This window comes from Hypanus sabinus, chromosome 12 (assembly GCF_030144855.1).
Source record: "Hypanus sabinus isolate sHypSab1 chromosome 12, sHypSab1.hap1, whole genome shotgun sequence".
Lineage (NCBI taxonomy): Eukaryota > Metazoa > Chordata > Chondrichthyes > Myliobatiformes > Dasyatidae > Hypanus > Hypanus sabinus.
This window is the reverse complement of record NC_082717.1, coordinates 74,802,023-74,824,256: the sequence shown is the minus strand read 5'-3', so window position 1 is coordinate 74,824,256 and position 22,234 is coordinate 74,802,023. Positions and strand designations below refer to the sequence as shown.

Here is a 22,234-nt window from a genome sequence, read left to right as displayed (position 1 = left end):
TAATCCACATCCTGGCTGCTGTTTGGATGCCTGTATACAACTGCCTTTAGGGTCTTTTACCCTTACCATCTCTTAACCCATGGAGACTCTACCCCTTCCAATCCTATGTCATCTCTTTCCAATTATTTAATATTATTTCTTATACACAGGGTCACACCACCCCCTCTGCCTACTAACCTATCTTTCCGATACACTGTACGTCCTTGGACGTTCAGCTCCCAATGGCAGCCACCCTTTAGCCAAATTTCAGAGATGGCCACAATGTCATATTTGCAAATCTGTAGCTGAATTTCAGGATTGTCCATTTTATTCCTTTTGCTGTGTGCATTCAAATACAACACTCTCAGTCCAGTGTTCGTTTTTTTTTAACTGCACCATGCCTCTTTTGCCCTTTAGCTCATGCCACTGGCTTTGATTAAGCCTAATCTCCTGCCTGATCTTTCTATAATCTCTGTTGCATGCTATCTTTGATTTATTTCTGTTTTCCCCTTCCTCAGCCCTATCACTCCGGTTCCCATTCCCGTGCTGAATTAGTTTGAACCCTCCCTAACAGCTCTATTAAATGTGCCTGCTAGGATATTGGACCTCTTTGGGTTCAGGTGTAACCTGGCCTTTTTGTACAGGTCGTACCTCCTCCAGAAGAGGCCCCAGTGATCCAGGAATCTAAATCCCTGCCCCCTACCCCAGTCTCTCAGCCACACATTAATATGTCTGATCATGATATTCTTGCACTCGCTAGCACGTGGCACAGGCAGCAGTCCTGAGATTACTACCCTAGAGGTCCTAGCTTTCAGATTCCTACCTATCGCCCTGAATTCTCTCTTCAGGACCTCCTCCCTTTTTCTACCCCTGGCACCCGGGAGGCAACACATCATGTGGGTATCTCTATCAGGCTGACATTTCCTAGTTGAACCACTGATAGTCAAAAGGCTCTGAGTATCTTTTTGTTCAGGAATTTCAATATATGTCATGTTATTAAGTTTGGAAAATAGGTAAAAATGACATTTTCGGCATTAAATACTTAAAGTTTGATTTCCAAGGCTTTTAAACATGATGCCAAAAATGGCACTTTTAAATATTTCCTAGTCCCAAATTTGACCATCATTGGTTCGACTATTGGACAGTTTTCTTTACAATTCACTAAGTTCAGGTCATTTGAAGAAACTGCAAAATTGATTAAATATGAAGACAGTGTAACACGAGACAATCTGTTTTGGAAGTGTTGCAGTGGATTAATGTGGACAATCTTGAAATGTACTTGATTGATTTGCAAAGCAGCTCAGTTTTGGGCAAAATTTTGTCAGCCTGTTGAATTAAGAGCTGCACTAGAAAATATTGAAAGAGATTGGTTAGTGACTGGATCAAAACATAAAAATCCAGATTCTGAAACTCTGGAAATCCATTCCTGAAACTTTTAACTCTCAGAGAGATCTTGCAGTGGCCACATTACCAGTATTTCCATTGACATATCACGTGAGTCATTGTTTTCAGTGATGAAATTGGTCAAGTGTAATTATAGCCGTAAACCTAGTGGTGAAAGAAATACAATGGACATTACTCTCAAAATAATGAAATACAAACTAGTTATAGAATATTGGTCATCACTAGTGCAGCAGCAAAAGTCTTAGTGAGAGAAAAATGTCTTTATTTTCCATTTCTTGATCTTTTATGAATATGTACCAAAGCTTATAATTTTATTTTTGAATTTATTATGCTATATATGTGGTATAATAGCAAAACTTTTAGACAATTTTCAATAAAGAAAACATAAATTGAAAATTTTTCAATTTTAAAAATAATTTTACGTATTAATAGTTTTTGAGCATGTTTTCTAAAATGCTTTATTTATTTCAATCTGCCTCTGTTGTAATTTTATTCTTAGTAAAACAACGAATACATATAAATAGACAACAGGACTCCTTTCTCCTTTAAAAAATTGCTGTAGTTGCAAATTCATTAATCTATGATCATCTTTGCTGAAAACTCCCATTGTATGCAAGGCAACGTTTTAGATTATCACCACTTTGAGTACTTGCTCTCAAAAAGGTTCACTACACCTGACCTATATTTTAAGGCACTAATTAAAACAATGTGTCGTGACTGCTGACTCATTCAGACTGATTCCCACTGTATACAGATTACAGACAAATTACAGGTCGTTGACCCAATCAAAGGTGGTGACAAATTAGCACATAGGAGCGAGATTGAAAATCTGCCTCAGCAATACCATGACAACAACCTCTCTCCTAATGTTAGCAAGACCAAGGAGCTGATTATTGACTTCAGGAGATCCATGAGCCAGTTCTCACTGCGGGGGATCAGAGGTGGAGCAGTTTAACAATTTTAAATTCCTCCATGTTAGCGTTTTAGAGGAAATGTCCTGGGTCCAGCACACAAGTGCAATTATGCAAAAAGCACAGCAGAGCCTCATCTTCCTGAGAGTTTGCGAAGATTCGGCATGACATATAAAACTCTGAAAAACTTCTGTGGATGTGTGGTGGAGAGTACATTGACTGGTTGTATTGGAGCCTAATATGGAAACACCAATGCCCTTGAATGGAAAAAGTAATGGGTATGGCCGAGTCCATCACGGGTTAAGCTCTCGCCATCATTGAGCACATATACACAGCAGAATGCAGCATCTATCTTCAGGGACCCCCACCACCCTGCTCATGCTCTCATCCTGTTGCTTCAGCAAGATGAAGGCACAGGAGCCTCAGGTCTCACCACCACCAGGTTCAAGAAGAGTTATTACCTCTCAGCCATTGGGTTTTTGAACCAGTGAGGCTAACTTCACTTGCCCCGTCTCTGAACTATTCCCACAACCTATGGACCATAATGATGGATGCTTCACTCCCAGATGAACTCAACTCCTTTTATGCATGTTTTGAAAGGGGGAATGAAACTACAGCTATGAGGATACCTGTAGTTCCTCAGGTGTGAGTCTGTGATTCCTGCCTTGCTGACTGAAGTCAGAATGTCCTTTAGGAGGTGAACCCTTGCAAGGCAACTTGGTGTACCCTTGTAGGGCTCTGAAAACCTGTGACAACCAACTGGCAGATGTGTTCAGAGACATTTCACTACAGTCAGAAGTTCCCACCTGCTTCAAAAGGGCAACAGTCATACCACTGCCCAAGAAAAGCAAGGTGAGCTGCCTTAACGATGATTGTCCAGTAGCACTCACATCTACAGTAATGAAGTAATGAAGAGGTTAGTTATGGCTAGAATCAACTTCTGCCTAAGTAAGGACCAGGACTCACTGCAATTCGCCTACTATCACCACAAAAGGTTTACAGTAGATGTGATCTCATTGGCTCTTCACTCCTGTATGCCCTCTCGTACAGGATTGGAGATTCTACCAACAATGGTTGTATCATCAGCAAATTTGGATCATCTGTACAATGCTAATACTTAAGCTAGGCAATTATTTATTGACTAAACCTCAGCATTTAAGACAATCATTCGTACAGCTCGGTTCAAAAAGCTCCAAAGCCTGGGCTTCTGTACCTCCCTCTGCAACTGGATCCTTGACTTCCTCACCAGGAGACCACAGTCTGTGCAAATCAGGACTGACATCTCCACCTCACTGATAATCAACACTGGCGCACCTCAGGGATGTGTGCTTAGCCCATTTCTTTACTCTCTCTATACCTATGACTGTGTGGCTAGGCACAGTGCAAATGCCATCTATAAATTTGATGATGACACAGCTATATTTGGCAAGCTTTTAAATGGTGATGAGAAGGCATACAAGAGTGAGATAGATCAGCTGGTTGAGTGCTGTTGTAGCAACAACCTTGCACTCAACATCAGTAAGACCAAAGTATTGATTGTGAACTTCAGAAAGGGTAAGATGAGGGAATATACACCAGTCCTCATTGAGGGATCAGAATTGGAAGGGTGAGCAATTTCAAGTTCCTACGTGTCAGTACCTCTAAGACTATATCCTGGTCCCAACATAACAATACAGTTATAAAGAAGGCAAGGCAGTGGTGATATTTCATTGGGAGTTTGAGGAGATTTGGTGTGGCACCAAAGCCAAGTGCAAATTCCTGCAGATGTACCGTGGAGAGCATTCACACGGCGGCATCACTGTCCAGTATAGAGCAGGGGCCTCTGCAGAGGTTCAAAATAAACTGCAGAAAGTTAGGAACTCAGGTCAGCTCCATCACGGGCACCAGCCTCCCCAACGTCCAAGACATTTTCAAGGAGCAATGTCTCATTCAGGACCCTCACCACCCAAGGCGTGCCTTTTTCCTCATTGCTGCCATCAGGAAGGAGGTACAGGAACCTGGAGGCACACACTCAACAATTCAGAAATAGCTTCTTCCCTTCTACCATCCAATTTTCCAATTTCCGAATGGATATTGAACTTGAGTAATACCTCACTCCTTTTTTTTTACTCTTTTTGCATGATTTATTTAATTTAATTAAAAAAAATATACTTACTGTGATTTAGTTTTTATTATTATGTTTTGCAATGTACTGCTGCGGCACAACAATAAATTTCATGACATACGGCGGTGATATTAAACCTGATTCTGATTCTGGACTTCTTTTTGAGGATTCTTCATCACACGTTCTCTATTTATTGCTAATTTGTACATACTGTTATTTCTTTTTTCTTTGATATTTGTACCGTTCGCTGTCTTTTGTACATTGGTTGTTTGTCCACCCTGCTAGGTGTGATCTTTCATTGATTCTATTATGGTTCTTTGATTTACTGAGTATGCCCGCAAGAAAACAAATCTCAGGATTGTACGTGCTGACATGTATGTACTTTGATAATAAATTTACTTTGAACACTAAATGAAGGAAGGATTCTTTTTAAACTGTTTTGAATTGTATCCTGTTTGTGAGTTGCAATTATTCAATGGGGATGCATTGGTAAATATTTATATTTAATTTTGGTTTAAGATTGCGCAGGCGAAGCACAGTGACGACATGCTGGCAGCAAGCACAACTATTACCTACTTTATTATTCACACTTTCTCTTGGAAATGATCACTGCAATCAATAGCCTGTAACTTCCCTTTTGGAGCTGAGTTTTTGAACTGCCTGTAGAACCTGGCATTTTTGCAGTGTGAACTCAAGTCTCGCATGTGCAGGACGATTGTGGTGTGGTGTGTATGGGGTGAATTGAGGCAGGGTGGCCCAGGTCAAAGGGCCAGGAATGACCTGCTGTTTGGCCACTTTAAGCACCATGCCAGATTGAAAAAGTCAGAGTCTTGGGGCTGGAGGAGAGGAATGGTCCGGTGTCTAGCTCGCTGCTCTGTGAGGTTTCCTCGCCTCAGTGCTGAACTGAGGCTGCGGCCTACAAATAACAGGCTCCTGGACTGGCTGTGACTGGCTTTGTGGCTGTGGACTCACTTTTGTGAACTTCAGTTCTCAAAGTTATTTGCTTACTTTTATTGCTTGCATGATTTGGGTTTTTTTTTGCACATTGGGTGTTTGACAGTCTTACCTTTTTAATGGGTTCTATTGGGTTTCTTTGTTTTGTGACTGCCTGTAAGGAGACGAATCTCAAGGTTGTATATAGTATACATACTTTGATCATAAGTGCATTTTGAACTTTGAACTTTAATTGCCCAGATTTAATTATTTTGAGTAAGAATAATTGTCTTTGGTGATGGTGATAGATAACCACTCTGATGTTGGTTGTCCTTTGTACGCCCCTTTCCATCTTCAGTTCCATTGACTTGGGGATGAGAGCATGATATAGAAAACCCAGCATAGTGCTAACTAGAAAAGATATTTTAGAAAATGCTTTCACTTTATGAGGGATCTTTTTAAAATCTCAGCATTTATCAGGAGATATCAGGGGTAAGTTTTTATGCGGAGGGTGGTGAGTGCGTGGAATGGGCTGCCAGCGACGGTGGTGGAGGCAGATACAATAGGGTCTTTTAAGAGACTCTTGGCCAGGTATATGGAGCTCAGAAAAATAGAGGGCTATGGGTGACCCTAGGTAATTTCTCAGGTAAGGACATGTTCGGCACAGATTTGTGGGCTGAAAGGGGCCTGTATTGTGCTGTAGGTTTTCTATGTTTAATGTAAAATATATGGCATTTGAGAATATTAGAGCAATAGATGTCTCTGGGTCTGCATTCAGTGGAATTCAAAAGAATAAGGATGACTTCAGTGAAACCCATCGCATGGTGAGAGGCCTTGATAGAGGGGATATTTAAAATGGTGGGAGAGTCTAAGGCCAGGGGACACAGCCTCAGAAATAGAAGGGTGTGCTTTTAGAATGGAGATGAGGAGGAATTTCTTTAGCCAGATGTGGAGGCCAAGCCTTTATGTACATTTAATGCAGAGACTGATAAATTCTTGATTAGCAGGGCATGAAGGGATATGGGGAGAAGGCAGAAAATTGAGGCTGAGAGGAAAATTGGATCAGCCATGATGAAATGGTGGAGCAGACTTGATGGGCCAAATGGCCTAGTTCTTCTCCTATATCTTGTGGTCAAATTGAAATATATACACAGATCAGTGCTCTGTACATTTAGGTTTTCACAACCATAAATCTAAAGCAATTCATTATATAGGTGTGTATCAGTTCTTTCAGCATGTTACTGAACACTTTTTAATATTAAAATGTTGAAATCATTTAGTTTCAATTCTTGGTTTGATTTTTGTTCATTTGAGACTATTTTTATTCCAGGAACATAGTGCCACTCAGAAATCACATTGTACGCAAGTGGACAAGCTGGTGGCGCAGCATGACAAGGAGAAATTAACCCAAGAAAAGAACTTAGAAAAGGCAATCAAGAAAAAGGGGTAAGGAGCTTAATGAAATGATATTCTTCAGTAAGTGCGTACACGACACAGAAGATATCTTGTACTTATGTAACCAAGCAGCTCTGCATTTTATATGCTGAGGGAAGCAGCTGAAGTGAAGAAGAACAGGGCACATGCTATTTATGAATTTAATCCAAAGGATTATCTCCCAGATGCTGCAGCAACTGTTAAGGATTGAATATAGCATGGAGAACTTAGAGCAGTTTCGTGCATTTTATCTCTCCAGCTGCTTACTATGCCCTCTATTCAGATTAATCTGAAACAGTCCTGCATTGCCCATAAACAGCAGACCCTTTGAAAAGTGCCAGCAGCATATTGGTCTTGATAGCATGCAAGATACCCGTCGGGAAGAAACTAATGAAACCATGCTGCCATGGTTAGATAGAGAGAAGTGGAAATTATTTTTTGAGAAGCATAAACACAGTTGCAGCAAATGATCTACAATGCAGACTCTGTGGAACATCTGAAAGAATAATCCCATTTAGAGTTTTATCTCATGCTGTGATTTTGATGGAAGTTATTTGCATATCTTTGGCCTGTGCTTAAGATTTCTGGGGAAAAGTATATTGCACCATTTGTGTTAACTGATGCATTAGAAGTGATCTTATACTTGGTCATGGTATACAAAATGTATGCTGAGCTAGAACTGGGATGTTGGCTTAGCTCAAACAGGATTCTTTTCAGTATGAGACCATCGTAATTTATATAATCTGTTGAATTATTTTATTTAGATTTCTGTTGGATGTTTGTATTAATATACAGAATATGGATAAACAAAGTCTTCCATATCCTCAGGTTAACAGCAATTTTACATGAGTATAGGTCGTAACTGCTTTAGGTGGTATTTTCATCCAGATTTCAACAAAGTGGTTCAGGTATTATGATTTTCCATTCACCTGTTCAATCAGTAGTAAAGTACAAGTGCAGCTGCCCCGCACGCCCCCACCCAGAACATCCCTGATCTTACCTTTGTCCAACCTAAGTTACCTCTGGGTAATAGAAATAAGAGTCTTAGAAACACTATTTGCAATCTCCATATCTTACTGCAGTTCGAAATGCATTTCCTACATCATGTCCTCTTCCTTGGGACGTTTGCCTGCATTAGAAGTCTATAACAGTCTTAGAGCAGCTCATTTCCTGCTGAGAGTCTCATGTATTCCCTTGGGGCTCAAATATCCCAGATGCTGAAGTGCTCTCTGAGGTATAACTAATGTCTGCGGAGGATGCAATGGAGGATTATGTGGCTACACATGTCAGTGTATGGTTAACATGTGACCAGACTATATGCAGATTGTAATGGTTAATTAAGGTATGTATTTGTGATAGGATTTGATTTTCACAACATGTCAAATAAATTAGGTTTTTACATCCTTAGGGGAGGACCAGGCTATTATATCTAATACATGCCTCTCCCACAAGTTGCTGCATTAATTGTCTCTGTGGCTTTCTTATCCCAGAAGGTGAAGGGCTTCCCTTCTTCCCTGTAACTCCTGAGCTAGCACCTCCGGTGTCACATCAGAGCAGCCCTACCCCTCCCTTACTCACCAAGGAGAACGGTCAGCGATGAGTTGACACATCGGGATTTTCCCCAACTCCGCCTCAGGGAGCAGAGAGCAAACAAATCTACTTCTACCCCTCCCCTGGCAGCGCATTACAAGCACCTACCAATCTGTATGTGGAAAAATAAAACTGCTTAGTAAACATAAGGTTCTGCAGATGTTGGACATCCAGAGTAACACACAAAATGCTAGAGGAATTCAGCAGGTCAGGCAACATCTATGGAAAGCTATAAAGAGTTGACATTTTAGGCCAAGACCTTTCATCATTTTCCTTTAAAAACAAATCAGTTACTTTTATTACAAACAGCAGTGGTTTCAGCATCACTCCTTATGGAACACCACTAGTCACAATCTTCCTGTCAGAATGGCACCCTTCCATTGCTATCCTCTACCTTTTATAGCCAGTCAATGTAATATAGCATACACTCAAATCAGTGTGAGTTCATCAGTCTGATGGCCTGGTGGATGAGCCTGTTGGTCCTGGTTTTTATGCTGCGGTACCGTTTCCCGGATGGTAGCAGCTGGGATAGATTGTGGTTGGGGTGACTCGGGTCCCCAATGATCCTACAGGCCCTTTTTTCACACCTCTCCATGTAAGAGCCCTCATTCATGGGAAGTTCACAACTACTGATGCACTGGGCTGTCCGCACCACTCTCTGCAGAATCCTGCAATTAAGGGAGGTACAGTTCCCTTAGCAGGCAGTGATACAGTCAGTCAGGCTGATCTCAGTTGTGCCCCTGTAGAAAGTTCTTTGGATTTGGGGGCCCATACCAAACTTCTTCAACCATCTGAGGTGAAAGAGGTGCTGTTGTGCCTTTTTCACCACACAGTTGGTGTGTACAAACCACGTGAGATCCTTGGTGATGTGGATGCAGGGCGTGGGGGGGGGGGGGGGGTGATGTTCAGGAGGAAAAGATGAGCTTGGTGGTGGATTCTTTTTGTAGGATTGGCAGGTGACGATGAGAGGAACCCTCTCCCTGGTGAGGTGGATGTAGCTTAGTAGAGGAAAAGTTGGGGAGTGATACCAGTGTTGGCTTTGAACATAGACTGCTCCACGTAGCTGACAAAAAGGCTGGCATAGCTGGGACCCATGTGAGGGCCCATGGCTACACCTTTTGTTTGGAGGAAGTGGGATGAGCTGAAGGAGAAATTATTTAGAGTGAGGACCAGTTCCACCAGATGGAGGAGAGTGGTGGTGGAGGGGAACTAGTTGGGTCTGATGTCCAGAAAGTAGTGGAGAGCTTTGAGGCCTTCCTGATGGGGCTGGAGGGTGGGGTGACATGTTTAGGGACTGGTCATCCATAGTGAAAGTCAGACGACCAGGGCCAGGGAACATGAAGACATTGAAAAGATCAAGAGCATGTGAGTGTCACGGATGTTGGTGGGAAGGGACTGAGCCAGGGGGAATAAAACCAAGTTGAGGTATGCAGATATGAGTTCAGTGGGGCAGGAACAAACAGAAACAATAGGTCTACCTGCACAGGTTTATGGATCCTGGGAAGCAGGTAGAAACAGGAGGTGTAGAGTGTGGGAACTGTGAGGTCGGTGCCAGTGGATGGGTAAAATCTGAGTCCTTTGCTGCAAAGTTTGAAGCATTAGAGACACAAGAGACTGCAGATGCTGGAGCAACAAAAAAAAACTGCTGGATAAAAATCTCACATTTTAAACCATCTCTGTGGAAAGAATAGAATTATTGATATTTTGGGGGTGGAAGCCTGCAATAATTCCTATCCTCCCCATGATGCTGCCTGAGACAGTGTTCTTCCAGCAGATTATTTGTTGTGTCGGACCTTGTTCTGAGTGAAAGTTGTATCTGCATATCCTGTCCTAACTCTGACTGGAGGGCAATTGGCCCAGTGACTCACTACAGCCTCTTATTGTACCCTTTATTCTGTTGGGACTAATCTGGGAAACCTTTTTACATTGCTGTGTGTGCAGATCTTTCCTGAAAACTAACCTCTACTGCAAGCAAAGTGCTGCTTCCTCAGCCAGTAGCAGTGAGTGTTAGGCCAGTGCGATGAGACGTGGTAGTATTTGCTCACCTCCCCCTTTAATTCACTCAACTACTGATGGGTAGAGTAGAGTAATGCATAAATAGGGGCTGAACTGGAGAATGTGGACTCACAATACATTTGCAGCAGTTTAACCTGTTGCAGGAGACATGAAGGGCCTATTCCATGCTGTATCTCAATAAATAAATAAAGTTGTGCTCTAACCTTTATAAATATGTGGATTTGACACCGTCATTTGTGAGCTGCTGCAGAACCATGAGATCCAGTCTGGTGAGTGGTAACATAAGTTCAAACTGGTCAGCTACACTTCTTAGCCTCCATCTATGGTGGTGTCTTGGGATACCAAGGGCTGGACGTTATTCTATAGAGATTTGCTGCCTGCTGACCAATATGACCAAAAGTAAATTAAAGTAGTAGCCGGATTTTTCGGCATAATTTGGAGTGGTTGATGTGGTTGTCTACCATAGAAATTGTCCAGACATGCCACGAATAGTCAGTGGGAAAAGGCAGAAACAGCAGTGAATACAAAGAGTGCACCTCTAAGGTTATGGTCTTCCAAGAAGTTAAAAGCCCATGAACAATCAAAGTCAATGCAATTGTCATTGAGTACCATCTCCCAATGTCTTCAAAATCAAAAAGTTCAACGTAAAATTAATTATCAGAGTACATACCTGTCACCACATACAACATTGAGATCCTTTTTCAATGGGCAGCTTAGCAAATTGATAGAACAGTAACTATAAACAGGATCAATGAAGACAATGTGCAAATGCAGATATAAATAAATAGCAATGAATAATGAGAGCATGAAATAACAAGATAAAGGGTCCTTAAAGTGAGATTGTCAGTTGTGGGAATACTAGGAATATTCAAGCGCCTGTTGGTTGAAGGGTAGTAGCTGGTTTTGAATCTTGTGGCACAAGTCCTGAAGTTCTTGTACCTTCTACCCAATGACAGCAGTGAGGAAAGAGCGCGGCCTGGGTGGTGAGGATCTTTGATGATGGGTGCTACTTTTCTACAGCAACATTTCATGTCGATGTGCTTAACGGTTGGGAGATCTTTATCCATGATGTACTGAGCCAAATCTACTATCTTTTGTAGGATTTTCTGCTCAAAGGTATTGGTGTTCCCATACCAGCCGTAATGTAGCCAGGCAGCACATTTTCCACTGCACCTCTATAGAAGTTTGCGAAGGTTTTTGATGACATATCGAATCTTCGTAGACTCCTGAGGAAATAGAGGTGCTGTTGTGCTTTCTTTCCAATTATATGATGGGTCCAGGACAGGACTTCAGACAGAGACAGTGACTCCCAGGAATTTAAAGTTACTGGCCCTCTCTACCTCTGATCCTCCGATGATTACTGGCTTATTGACCTCTGGTTTCCCTCTCCTGAAGTCTACAGTTCCTTGGTCTTATTAACATTGGGTGAGAAGTTATTATGACACCACTCAGCCAGATTTTCAGTCTCCCTCCTGTATGCTGATTCATCACTACCTTTGATACAGCCCCCCCACATCAGCAAACTTGTATATGGTGTTGGAGCTGTACATGGCCACCCAGTCATACATGTAAAGCGAGTAGAGCAGGGGTCTAAGCACACATCCCTGTGGTGCTCCTGTGCTGATGGAGATTGTGGAGGGATCTTTTTGCAAATCCAAGCTGACTGAGGTCTGCAAGCGAAGAATTCAAGGATCTAATTGCACAACCTCACACATTACCATCCACCTCACACATTCTTCACGTCAATGCGCCATTTGGCCATCAACCATCTCTAGCAATCAGAGCAGAGCCCTAGTATTAAAATGGGACTATCACACTTACTGCTACTGTAAGCGTCAAAGCAATGTCACAGAACTTGAGTACATTGCCAATTGCTCAGTCATTCCCAGATCATCACCAAAATACATTGTGTGGCTGTGACTGTCATTGTGGAGAAGCCTATGCAAGACAAGTTTGAGACTATATTTAAAAAGTTGCATGTCTCAGAACTGTCATGATGAAATTTACATTGCTTAGACATAGGTCTCCGTGAAATAGGTAGATAGCATTTTGGATAATGAGTCCTTCCTTTTTATTGTATAAAAACATGTATAGTCTTATCTTCATTTCTTCTAACATGAGGAATTTATAGTGCACATTGGAATTAAGTAATGTGCAGAAAAGTCTCTGAAGATGCAAGGAACACTCAAACTTCAATGTGAGTAAGTTCTGGAATAAGTAGGCTGCAGAGAACTGTAAGAAATGCAGTGCTAGTTTGACTTTTAAATAGTATCATTGCATGGGACATAGATAATTAAAAATGCTTAAACTGTTTTTGTTAGGTGACTCGCTGAGCTGGCTCGTTGGCTTGCAGATGTTTCGTTAACCAGCTAGGCAACTTGGAATGAAATGTTGATGATCTACATGATCTACAGTGTCCTGTGATTAGTCCATTTGTGTGTGTATGTATGGGTATATGTGACATTTCTGTTGGTTACCGATTATGTAATCCATGATTGGTTCATTAAAATCTGATTAGGTGCTAATTGTTGTCTGGGCTGTGTTAGTCAACCCTTATGTAGGATTAACATCATCCACGTTGATTGATGCATGTGATCAGGTATGAATTGGCTCTTGGATCAGGACTGACGACTTGACGCTGAGGTGGGATGATGTTACTTAGCTAGCAAGCCAGCTTGGTGAGCCACTCATCAACAGCATCCTCAAGCCCAGCTACAAATCTTTTCCAATATCTTAAATGCTTAGGTTGTCAGTGAACAAGAATTGTCACTTTTTTGCCACAATTTTTTCTCAAGATATCCAGCCTCTGCCTCCCTCCACCATAACTTATTGCCACTGACCTGACGTTCGACCATTCTACATTCCCACCTTGTGATCTGAATTTACACCTGGCCTTCCCTGATTTGTTTTGAAGCACACAAGGATCTATTGAATAGGCCATATTTGTTAGTATTTTTAACAGTATTGTTCTCGCAAATGAAACTGCATTGTTACCTTTCAGACACAATTAAATACCTTGACTATTGTGTTTCTGAACTTTGTATATAATACTGCTTTTTGATATGCACTTGAGATAAGCCAGTGCATTTAGATTCAGATGGAAAAGGATATGAAGTTTATTATTATTAACTTTATTTCCTTATTTTTCAGAGAAAATAATTGTGTTGATTTGAAGAAAGAAACCGAGGTCAAAATAGAAACCTTATCTTCAGACCACAAATTAAAGGTAGTGCAATATTGAATTTTAAATTAGTAGATTGAAAGTGCGTTTTATACGTAATGAAGGAGAATAAATTGAAATGTAGATAAGAACTCAATTTGCATGGACCATAAGTATTCCATCAGTAAGTCAAGAACCAATCATGCATTATAAAGATCCAAATGTGCATGTAATCATAAGGCAGAGGAGCAGAATTAAGCCGTTTGACCCATTGTCTGCTCTGCCATTGCATCATGGCTGATTTATTATCCCTCTTAACCCCATTCTCCTGCTTTCTTCCCATAACTTTGATGCCCTAACTAATCAAGAACCTATCAATCTCCACTTTAAATATACACAATAACTTAGCCTCCATAGCTATCTGTTGTAATGAATTCCACAGATTCACCATGTCTCACTAAAGAAATTCCTCCTGATTTCTGTTATAAAGGGACATCTCTTTTACTCAGAGACTGTTGCGCTGTTCCTAGACTCTTCTACTGTTGGAAACATTCTCTCCATGTCTACTGTATCTTTCAGTGTTCAATAAGATTCAGTGAGATCCCTCTGCATTCTTCCTAAACTCCAGCAAGTACAGGTTCGGAGCCATCGAAGGCTTCCCATGTGTTAAAACCTCCATTCTCAGAATCATTCTTGTAAGTGTCCTCTGGACGCTCTCTGATGCTGAGGTTTTATAAGGCATTGGTCAGACTGCACGTGGAGTATTGTGAGCAATTTAGGGCCCCTTATCTAAGAATGTGAGGATTCAGAGGAGGTTCACAAGAATAATTCCAGGAATGAAAGAGTTAACTTATGAGGAGAGTTTGATGGATCTGGACCTGCATTCACTTGAATTTAGAAGAATGGGGCTGATCTCATTGAAAGCTATTGAATATTAAAAAACCTAAATTGAGGAAGATGGAAAGGGGGAGTCAAATTTCTGGCATGCTGTTAAGGTCTTCCAAGGTGAAGGTTAATGCAGAATATTTTTTCAGTTGGTCCACCATTTAATTGTTCCCCATTACTACTGCTTCAGTGTTATTTTCCAGTGGTCCACTGTCCACTCTTGACTATTTTTACTCTTTATACAGTATATCTGAAAAAACTTTTGATATTTTCTTCAATATCATAAGTTTCTTCATATTTCAGCTTTGCTCTGCTTATTGCTTTTTTAATTACTTTCTGCTGGCTTTTAAAAGCTTCTCACTTAGTTTTGTTATTACAAACATTTTGTTTTATTCTATGGAAAGGCTATAAGGTTTAAGTTTATGTATTTTGCATTTGGACTTCTCTTGCTTTTAGGGAAAAAAGTCACTTGTTACTGCATTATATGACAAAGAGAAGTTAATGGTTAAAATTGCCAACAGCAAATTCCATATTCTAGATCCACTTTCTATCTCTGGAGGGTAAAAATTGAAGCTGATGATTTATCATGCACTGAAATTCATAGAAATCTGAACTGCACTAAAGAAGGTGTTTTAATCTTTTTGATTGACCTAACTAAGCTGTAATAATACTGCTGTTAGATATCTGAAAAATATGTACCTGCAGGCTTAGTTATTTTACCAATTAACATCAGCAGGTTACTCTGACTATAAAGAAGTCTGGCAAATCAGAAAACGACAAGATCTATTCTTATCATGCAAGAAACATGCTTATAAGTCTGTTGATATAAAATATGTGGGATCATTTACTGAACATACGCACAAATGTTTATTCTTCATTTTAAAAAAAAGTCCTGATTGTTTAATTAGGGCAGTATACAACTGTCTTTCTAATGCAAAATGGACCGGGTTGCTTTTTGATTTTACTTGCACATTTACCCTACTCCAGCAAGAACCTGAATAAGTCTTCATGTTCTTCACCATGGCTTTCATTAACCTGGGTACTTGGTCAGTCAGTTCACTTTGAGAGGGAGAGTCTTTAGGATATTCGAGTTCTGTCATTAGAACCGTTTGATATAGGAGCAGAAATAGAACTGAATTTCAGCGTACCACAAATGGACAGCATTACATGCATGATAAATGTTTTGGGTCAGAACTGATTTTGATATGATAAATATTGAGCTGTAAGCATGTATTGCTAGGCTCAAGCCTACTTCTGTCCCACTCTTATAAGATGATTGAACATCTGCCTCGTACAATAAGATAGACACTTGACCTTGTAATGTACCTCATCATGGCCTTGCACCTTACTGTCTACCTGCACTTCACTTTCTCTGCACCTGTCACACTTCATTCTGCCCTGTACTATTGTTTTACCTTTTATTACCTCAATACACTGCTGTAATGCTTTCATCAGTATCCTTCTTAAGCCCATCACCCTTACTGGGGCATGGGCCACTGACAGCTCTCCAGAGTCACCTGTCCTGGGCAAGTCTTTCAAGTTGTCCCCACATGTAGCCAGTCTTCCTAGTATCCTTCGTTTCCTTGGCATTTGTGTAGCTCTGGGTTTTTATGGGAACTGTTTGTTAACCCCGTGGACAGCCCCTGTCCTTTCACAGCCGGCTGGCCAATGTCCATGGTGGAGTTGTATGAGCAATGTGCTAGGCAAGATTTCCTAAGCATCTCCATGCATCTGACAATAACAAACCAGATTAATTTTATTATTTTATTCAATTACACTCTCTGTAGCTGCTCTGTAGAACTGGCAATCCACTACTGCCTATTCAGCAGAAAAAGTTGTAGATAGCTTGCCACCTTGCATTCCTGTGGTTTATTGGAGAATATTCCTGTTATTTTTGCTCCCACTACCTGCACCCACATAAATCTTCATCAGAATATTTGCCCTGTGAAAAATGGGTGTAAAATAGAAAATTGTTTGTCTGTGCCTACTTAAAATCTGCCAAAAGCAATTCTGTCATATAGTACTCCAAAGCACAGTGTTATATCTAAGTGAATATGGTGTAAGTCGGTGATTCCAACAGGCACCCTAGCATTTTTATATATTCAGTGGGTACCCAATGAAGTGGCTACTGAATGTACCTGAGTATGTTCATGGTCTTCTGCTGCTATAGCGTATCCATTTCAAGGTTCAATGTGTTGTGCATTCAGAGATGCTCCTCTGCACACCCCTGTTGTAATACATGGCTATCTCAGTTACTGTTGTCTTTCTGTAAGCTTGAACCAGCCTGTCCATTCCCCTCTGACCCCTCTCACTAACAAAGCATTTTCACCCACAGAACTGTTGTTCATTGGATGTTTTTTTTTTGTTTCTCGCACATTTCTCTGCAAACTCTAGAGACTGTTGTAGAGATACTCAAACCACCCAGTCTGGCACCAACAATCATTCCAGAGTCGTTCACATAGATCACATTTCTTTCCTATTTTGATGTTTGATCTGAACAACTTAACCTCTTGACCCTGCCTGCATTCTTTATGCATTGAGTTGCTGCCACATGATTGACTGATTAGATATTTGCACTAATGAGCAGATGACCTAATAAAGTGGCCACTGAATGTGGATCTACTTCAGTTGAAATGGTACGTGAACGATGATATTTCTTTTAACAGGTAAAAGAGATTGTTACTCAACAGACCAAAGAGTGGTCAGAAATGTTAAATATGCATTGTACAGAAGAACAGGAGTTAAGGGATCTTCACCTGAGTCAGCAATGTGATTTGTTAAAGAAACTGCTCATTAGTATGCATGAGCAACAAAGTCAGCATCTCAAACTTATTCATGATAGGTATGTATCAAGTTTAAAGCATCTTGGCCTAGACTTTCTATGACTGCACTCCAGTCCTTGGAAGGTTGTTGGACTATCCGATTCTTTACCGAAAATTAATAGTGGCAGCAAAAACCAAAGCACCTCCTATTAAAGATTCTCTAACATCCTTCTGTGGACGTCATCTGTTACGTTGTCCATCATTGTCATGATATGGTTATTTGGAATAAATATTTGCTATTAATGTACGTGCTGTTATAGGAGTTAGACTGTTGGTTAATGGCAATGATTAAACTAAGGGGAATAGTGATGTCTGGCTTTAACTCACAATTTTAAAGTCTATTACAAGACCATCAAAGTGAGAGTGCAATAAAATCACAATCACAATAGCTTTGAAATAATGTTAAAACAACACTTGTATCGGATAAGAAAAATAATTTATAAACTGATTAAAATGTTATAATTGCATCTCCACTCATTAATAAGTCAAAACCAGTCAGTTTGAAATGCAGGAAGCATCCCAATCCACCTGATGCCATGTGTTTAGACACTGATCTTTCTATTCATAAGTTACTCTTTTCCTCAACCCTTCAAATTTAGATCATGTTCCCACAGCTGGAAACTAAACAATAATTATGAGCTTATATGACTTGGTCTCAAGATGTACTGAGTAAAAGCAAAGAAACAGCCCCATTTGTTCTGACGCATGAGTTTGCCGTGCATGCAATAATTTCAACTTTCTAAGCGTGGAGTTGAGGAAATATTACAACGGAGATTTGCAATTTTAGCTAGTTTTGCTATAGAACTCAGTTGGGAATTGAAGTATAACCTGGCTGTAGGGCCCTTTTACCAAAAATGTTGATGCTCTTTTTGTTTACCTTTTCCTGCACTGGGCTCCAGACAGCCTTTGGATCAACCCCAGCTGCCCAACTGCTACTCAGTGCGTGCCGTGACCAACAGGATTCAAATGCCTAGCCTCCAAACACACGCTCACGTGTGCAAGGTCACTCACGGTTAAAATAGGACTTGGATTGCTTGAGGGCCAAATCTGATTAGGGCAGCACATTTACTTATCTGAAAGACAACAGTGAAATGGAGTTTAACAACATGATAAAAGTTTGTGTGTGTAGCACTACACAATGAATCCAATTTCAGATTGAATCCAGTAGAGCAGCAATGCTGCAATTCCAAACCCAATTACTATTGTAAAGAAATCATTTTTGATCACATTTATTTGGGACTTGTGTAAGTGAACAGTCAGGTTGCATTTCTTTGTTCAGGAACATTCTGAATATTGAGCACTGAGGGATGTGTTGTTCAATACTGATTATTATTGAATAACACATCACAAATATGTAATTAGATGCAGATGTGAATTTTCCCTTAGAAATTATAAAATCATAACATTTCATAGCAGAGAAGAAGATTACTCTGCCCAAAGTATCTAAATTTCCTAGCATAATCCAACTTCTTACTATTGACATTAGACCAATATAGCCCTTCAAGTACATACGCAAAAACCTTTGGAAATTGATGAGAACTTCTGCCTTTTCATTCGTTGGGTACTGTTCCACACTCTCACCATTGTCTCATTAAAAATATTTCTCCTCAATTGCCTTCTCATCCTTCAATGAGTTGCTTAAGATCTAAGAACCCCCAACCATGTTATTACCTCCTTTTTAGAGAAAATGTGTTTTTCCTATCTATTCTATCCACGCCCACATTGATATAAATGCCTACGAAACAAGGAACAAAATTGCATGAATAAAGTAATCTGGAATTTACGTATAATTGTAAAATATCAATAATTCTCACTGAAATGCATAAGAAAGAGCTGTTGTAGATACTTAATTCATTTTTGAATTTATCAATTTGTTCATATTCCTAAATTTAACTACTGTATATAAGTCTTTATTCTAACTGCTCCCTTCATCCACAGCAATCTAACCTTTGTTCTAAAGAGAAGTTCGTCATCCAATTCACTACACTAAAATTGTATTAATCATTGCAGAACAAAAGATATCATTATCTGTTGAATTAAATAAAATTATCTTTGATCTTTTATATAATTGTATCTTAATTACTGGTATTTGGGACTTGTATAAAGGAACAGTCAGGTAGCATTTCTTTGTTCAGGAACATTTTGAATATTGAGCATTAATATCTGTTGTTTAATACTGATCATTTGATGCTCTTGAGGTACCAATTAATTTAAATATTTCAAGCACGACTCTACCAAACTAATCAACAAAGATGAAAATATTCTTCACAAAAAGCCATAAACCCGACATAATGTAGGCCTGCCATGTATCAAACACTAAATAGCACCAGAATATAGCTCTTAATGCATGATTGATCTCATTCTGTCACAATTGAGGTTGTTCTTACCTGCAGTTTTCATTAAAGCACAGTTTAAAATCTCAGGAGATTAAGATACAACTGGTCATGAAGTTGTAATTAGGCAGTACTTTGATCCTTTAATTGTATTCAATACAATCTTTAACATCTTTTGACATTAATTAAATAGTTTAAAATGCAGAAACTGCTCAATTTTCAACAAGTTGTGCAGTATTAAATTTTCATTTTTCAGTGAGATACCACATTCTAAAGAACATACAAATCCAAAACGCATCAACAGAAATGATGAGACAAATCCTCCCCAAAGTGGAAATACCCAGCTTGTGTTCTGCCCTTACATATGAACCAGCATTTGGGAGATTGGTGGGAAGGGTTTACTGGCTGCTCTGGGGCCGCCTACATCTTCTGCTGTGTGAATTGCAGCTGCATTTCTGACTTCCAAGCTGTTTAAATTATAAACAGTTCTCAGGATAAAATTCTAGAATCTGTCATTGTTATGAGTTGCTGCCTGCACTGAGTTACCTGTATAGCCTCAGGTCTGCTTAGTGACAGGCAGACATACTTCATTGATTCTAAGGGAAGTTGGGTTTCGTTACAGTCGCACCAACCAAGAATAGTGTAGAAATATAGCAATATAAAACCATAAATAATTAAATAATAATAAGTAAATAATGCCAAGTGGAAATTAGTCCAGGACCAGCCTATTGGCTCAGGGTGTCTGACACTCCGAGGGAGGAGTTGTAAAGTTCGATGGCCACGCGTTGGAATGACTTCCTATGACGCTCAGTGTTGCATCTCGGTGGAATGAGTCTCTGGCTGAACGTACTCCTGTGCCTAACCAGTACACTATGGAGTGGATGGGAAACATTGTCCAAGTAGGAAATAGATCTGCCACTTCAGGCATAAATGAAGTGATCCTGTGAAGTCACTGAACCTTTCAAGGGTGGGTTAAGATAAGCCTCACCTACAAGTAGTTGGGGAAAAAATGTTAATGCTAGGTAGTGACCCAGCTTAACCAACTGTCAGGGACTATGAATGTTTCAAAAAGTCCCTGACATATTTCTTTTAAAAGGTACAGAAAATTGAAATAATAAAAACTCAACATTATTACAAATGAAAACATGCAAAATCCTAAAATAAGTTAAAAATCAATGAATTAAACACAAACTCTATTAATGTGTTTACTTTTGTCCTCAAAGACATCCTTCACCATTGAGATGAATGGACATTTGGTTCCTTCAGCAGGTTTAACCTTGTGCTGGTTCAGAAGGTCAATCCCCAAGCTTATGTCTCCTCTCTGAACTCTAAGCGGTGTCCCAACATTAGACTGAAATCAACAAAGCCCCATCAAAAGCAGGCAACAAGATCAGAACCTTGGTGTTCAGTGAGGAGTCCCACAGTTGGTGGCACTTACAGTGACTGCCAATTTAGCACACCCCCATTGGCATTTCAAACCAAATCAAACCTAGTATATTTCATGTTGCAATTTAATTACAGATAAGTTTATATCAGACTTTATTTTCTTTGACTAGAACCATGCCCATAATACTCGCCTATGTCATATGCAGAACACTATACCAGAATTTACATCCATGTAAACATAATAATTTGATTCCTATTTTAAAAAGTAAATCTGTAAAAACATCAAACTGTAACAAATGCTAATCTCTAGAAAATACTATCATTTTAATAACCTTTTTTTTCAAAATGATTCTTCCAGAAAAATGTTTTAGTTGATCTGCACTAACTTATTTTTCCTGCTTATCACAACATTTACCTCCTGTGATATCCACCCACGTGCACTTTCTGCGAACAAATTAATTAGAAGAAATGGGCAACTTTATTTTTGCACCGTGCCCTTGAATTCTGAATTTTCCAATAAGATGAAATATACAGTCTACAACCATTCTATGAAGGACAGTCAGTCAAGATTTTGTATGTTTTAATCAAGTCACCTCTCACTCTTTTCAATTCTAGTGGATATCAGCAAACATACAGCCTTTACTCATTAGAATACCTATTCCTCTCATTTATCTTTAAATGCATTGGAAGACCAATATGTTTCTGCAGTTCTGATCTCAGCACTATCCTATTTAACTGAAGCATAACCTCCCCATATTATTTACTAAATTCCTCTACCAGTAGCCAATTACGTCCTGTTTGCTTCTCTGAATATCTGTACTGTGGCTTTTTGTGGATTCTGTATTGATCTCTTTGTGTCTCGGAGTTTTGTAATCTCTCAACGTTTAATTTCTCCATTCTTTCTTTATATTTTTCAGATAAACAGCTTAACATTTTCCCATATTATACTACATTTACCAGATCTTTGCCCACTCACTTAGCCTATCCTTGTAGTCTTGCTACATCCTCTTGATAATTTGCTTTTCACCCTAATTTTGTGATTTAGTAATCATATCTTCAGAGCTTCCATCCAAGTCCTTTACTAAAAATGTATGAAGTTGGTATCCCAGCACCGAAGACAGTCACATGCCACTCATTATGTTTTCAGTTGTTCGATTTATATCACAGAACGTATTCAGTATACAACCTGAATGTTTTACTCTTCACAGACATCCTTGAAGACCCAAAAAATGAGTGACAAATTTTGCCATTCATATTAAATCTGTAGATTTCCACAG

General features: G+C 39.7%; 1 protein-coding gene across 6 annotated transcripts in view; it reads left to right on the top strand.

Moving 5' to 3' along the window:
• Positions 1 to 22,234, top strand: part of LOC132403024 (1-phosphatidylinositol 4,5-bisphosphate phosphodiesterase beta-4) — a 542,946-nt gene that overhangs the window by 464,303 nt on the left and 56,409 nt on the right. For all 6 annotated transcript variants that reach the window (XM_059986236.1, XM_059986232.1, XM_059986233.1 and 3 more), the window contains 3 exons: positions 6,662 to 6,777; positions 13,522 to 13,597; positions 17,083 to 17,258. In XM_059986236.1, the coding sequence (XP_059842219.1) occupies positions 6,662 to 6,777; positions 13,522 to 13,597; positions 17,083 to 17,258 (368 nt within the window). The remainder of the gene's footprint in view (positions 1 to 6,661; positions 6,778 to 13,521; positions 13,598 to 17,082; positions 17,259 to 22,234) is intronic.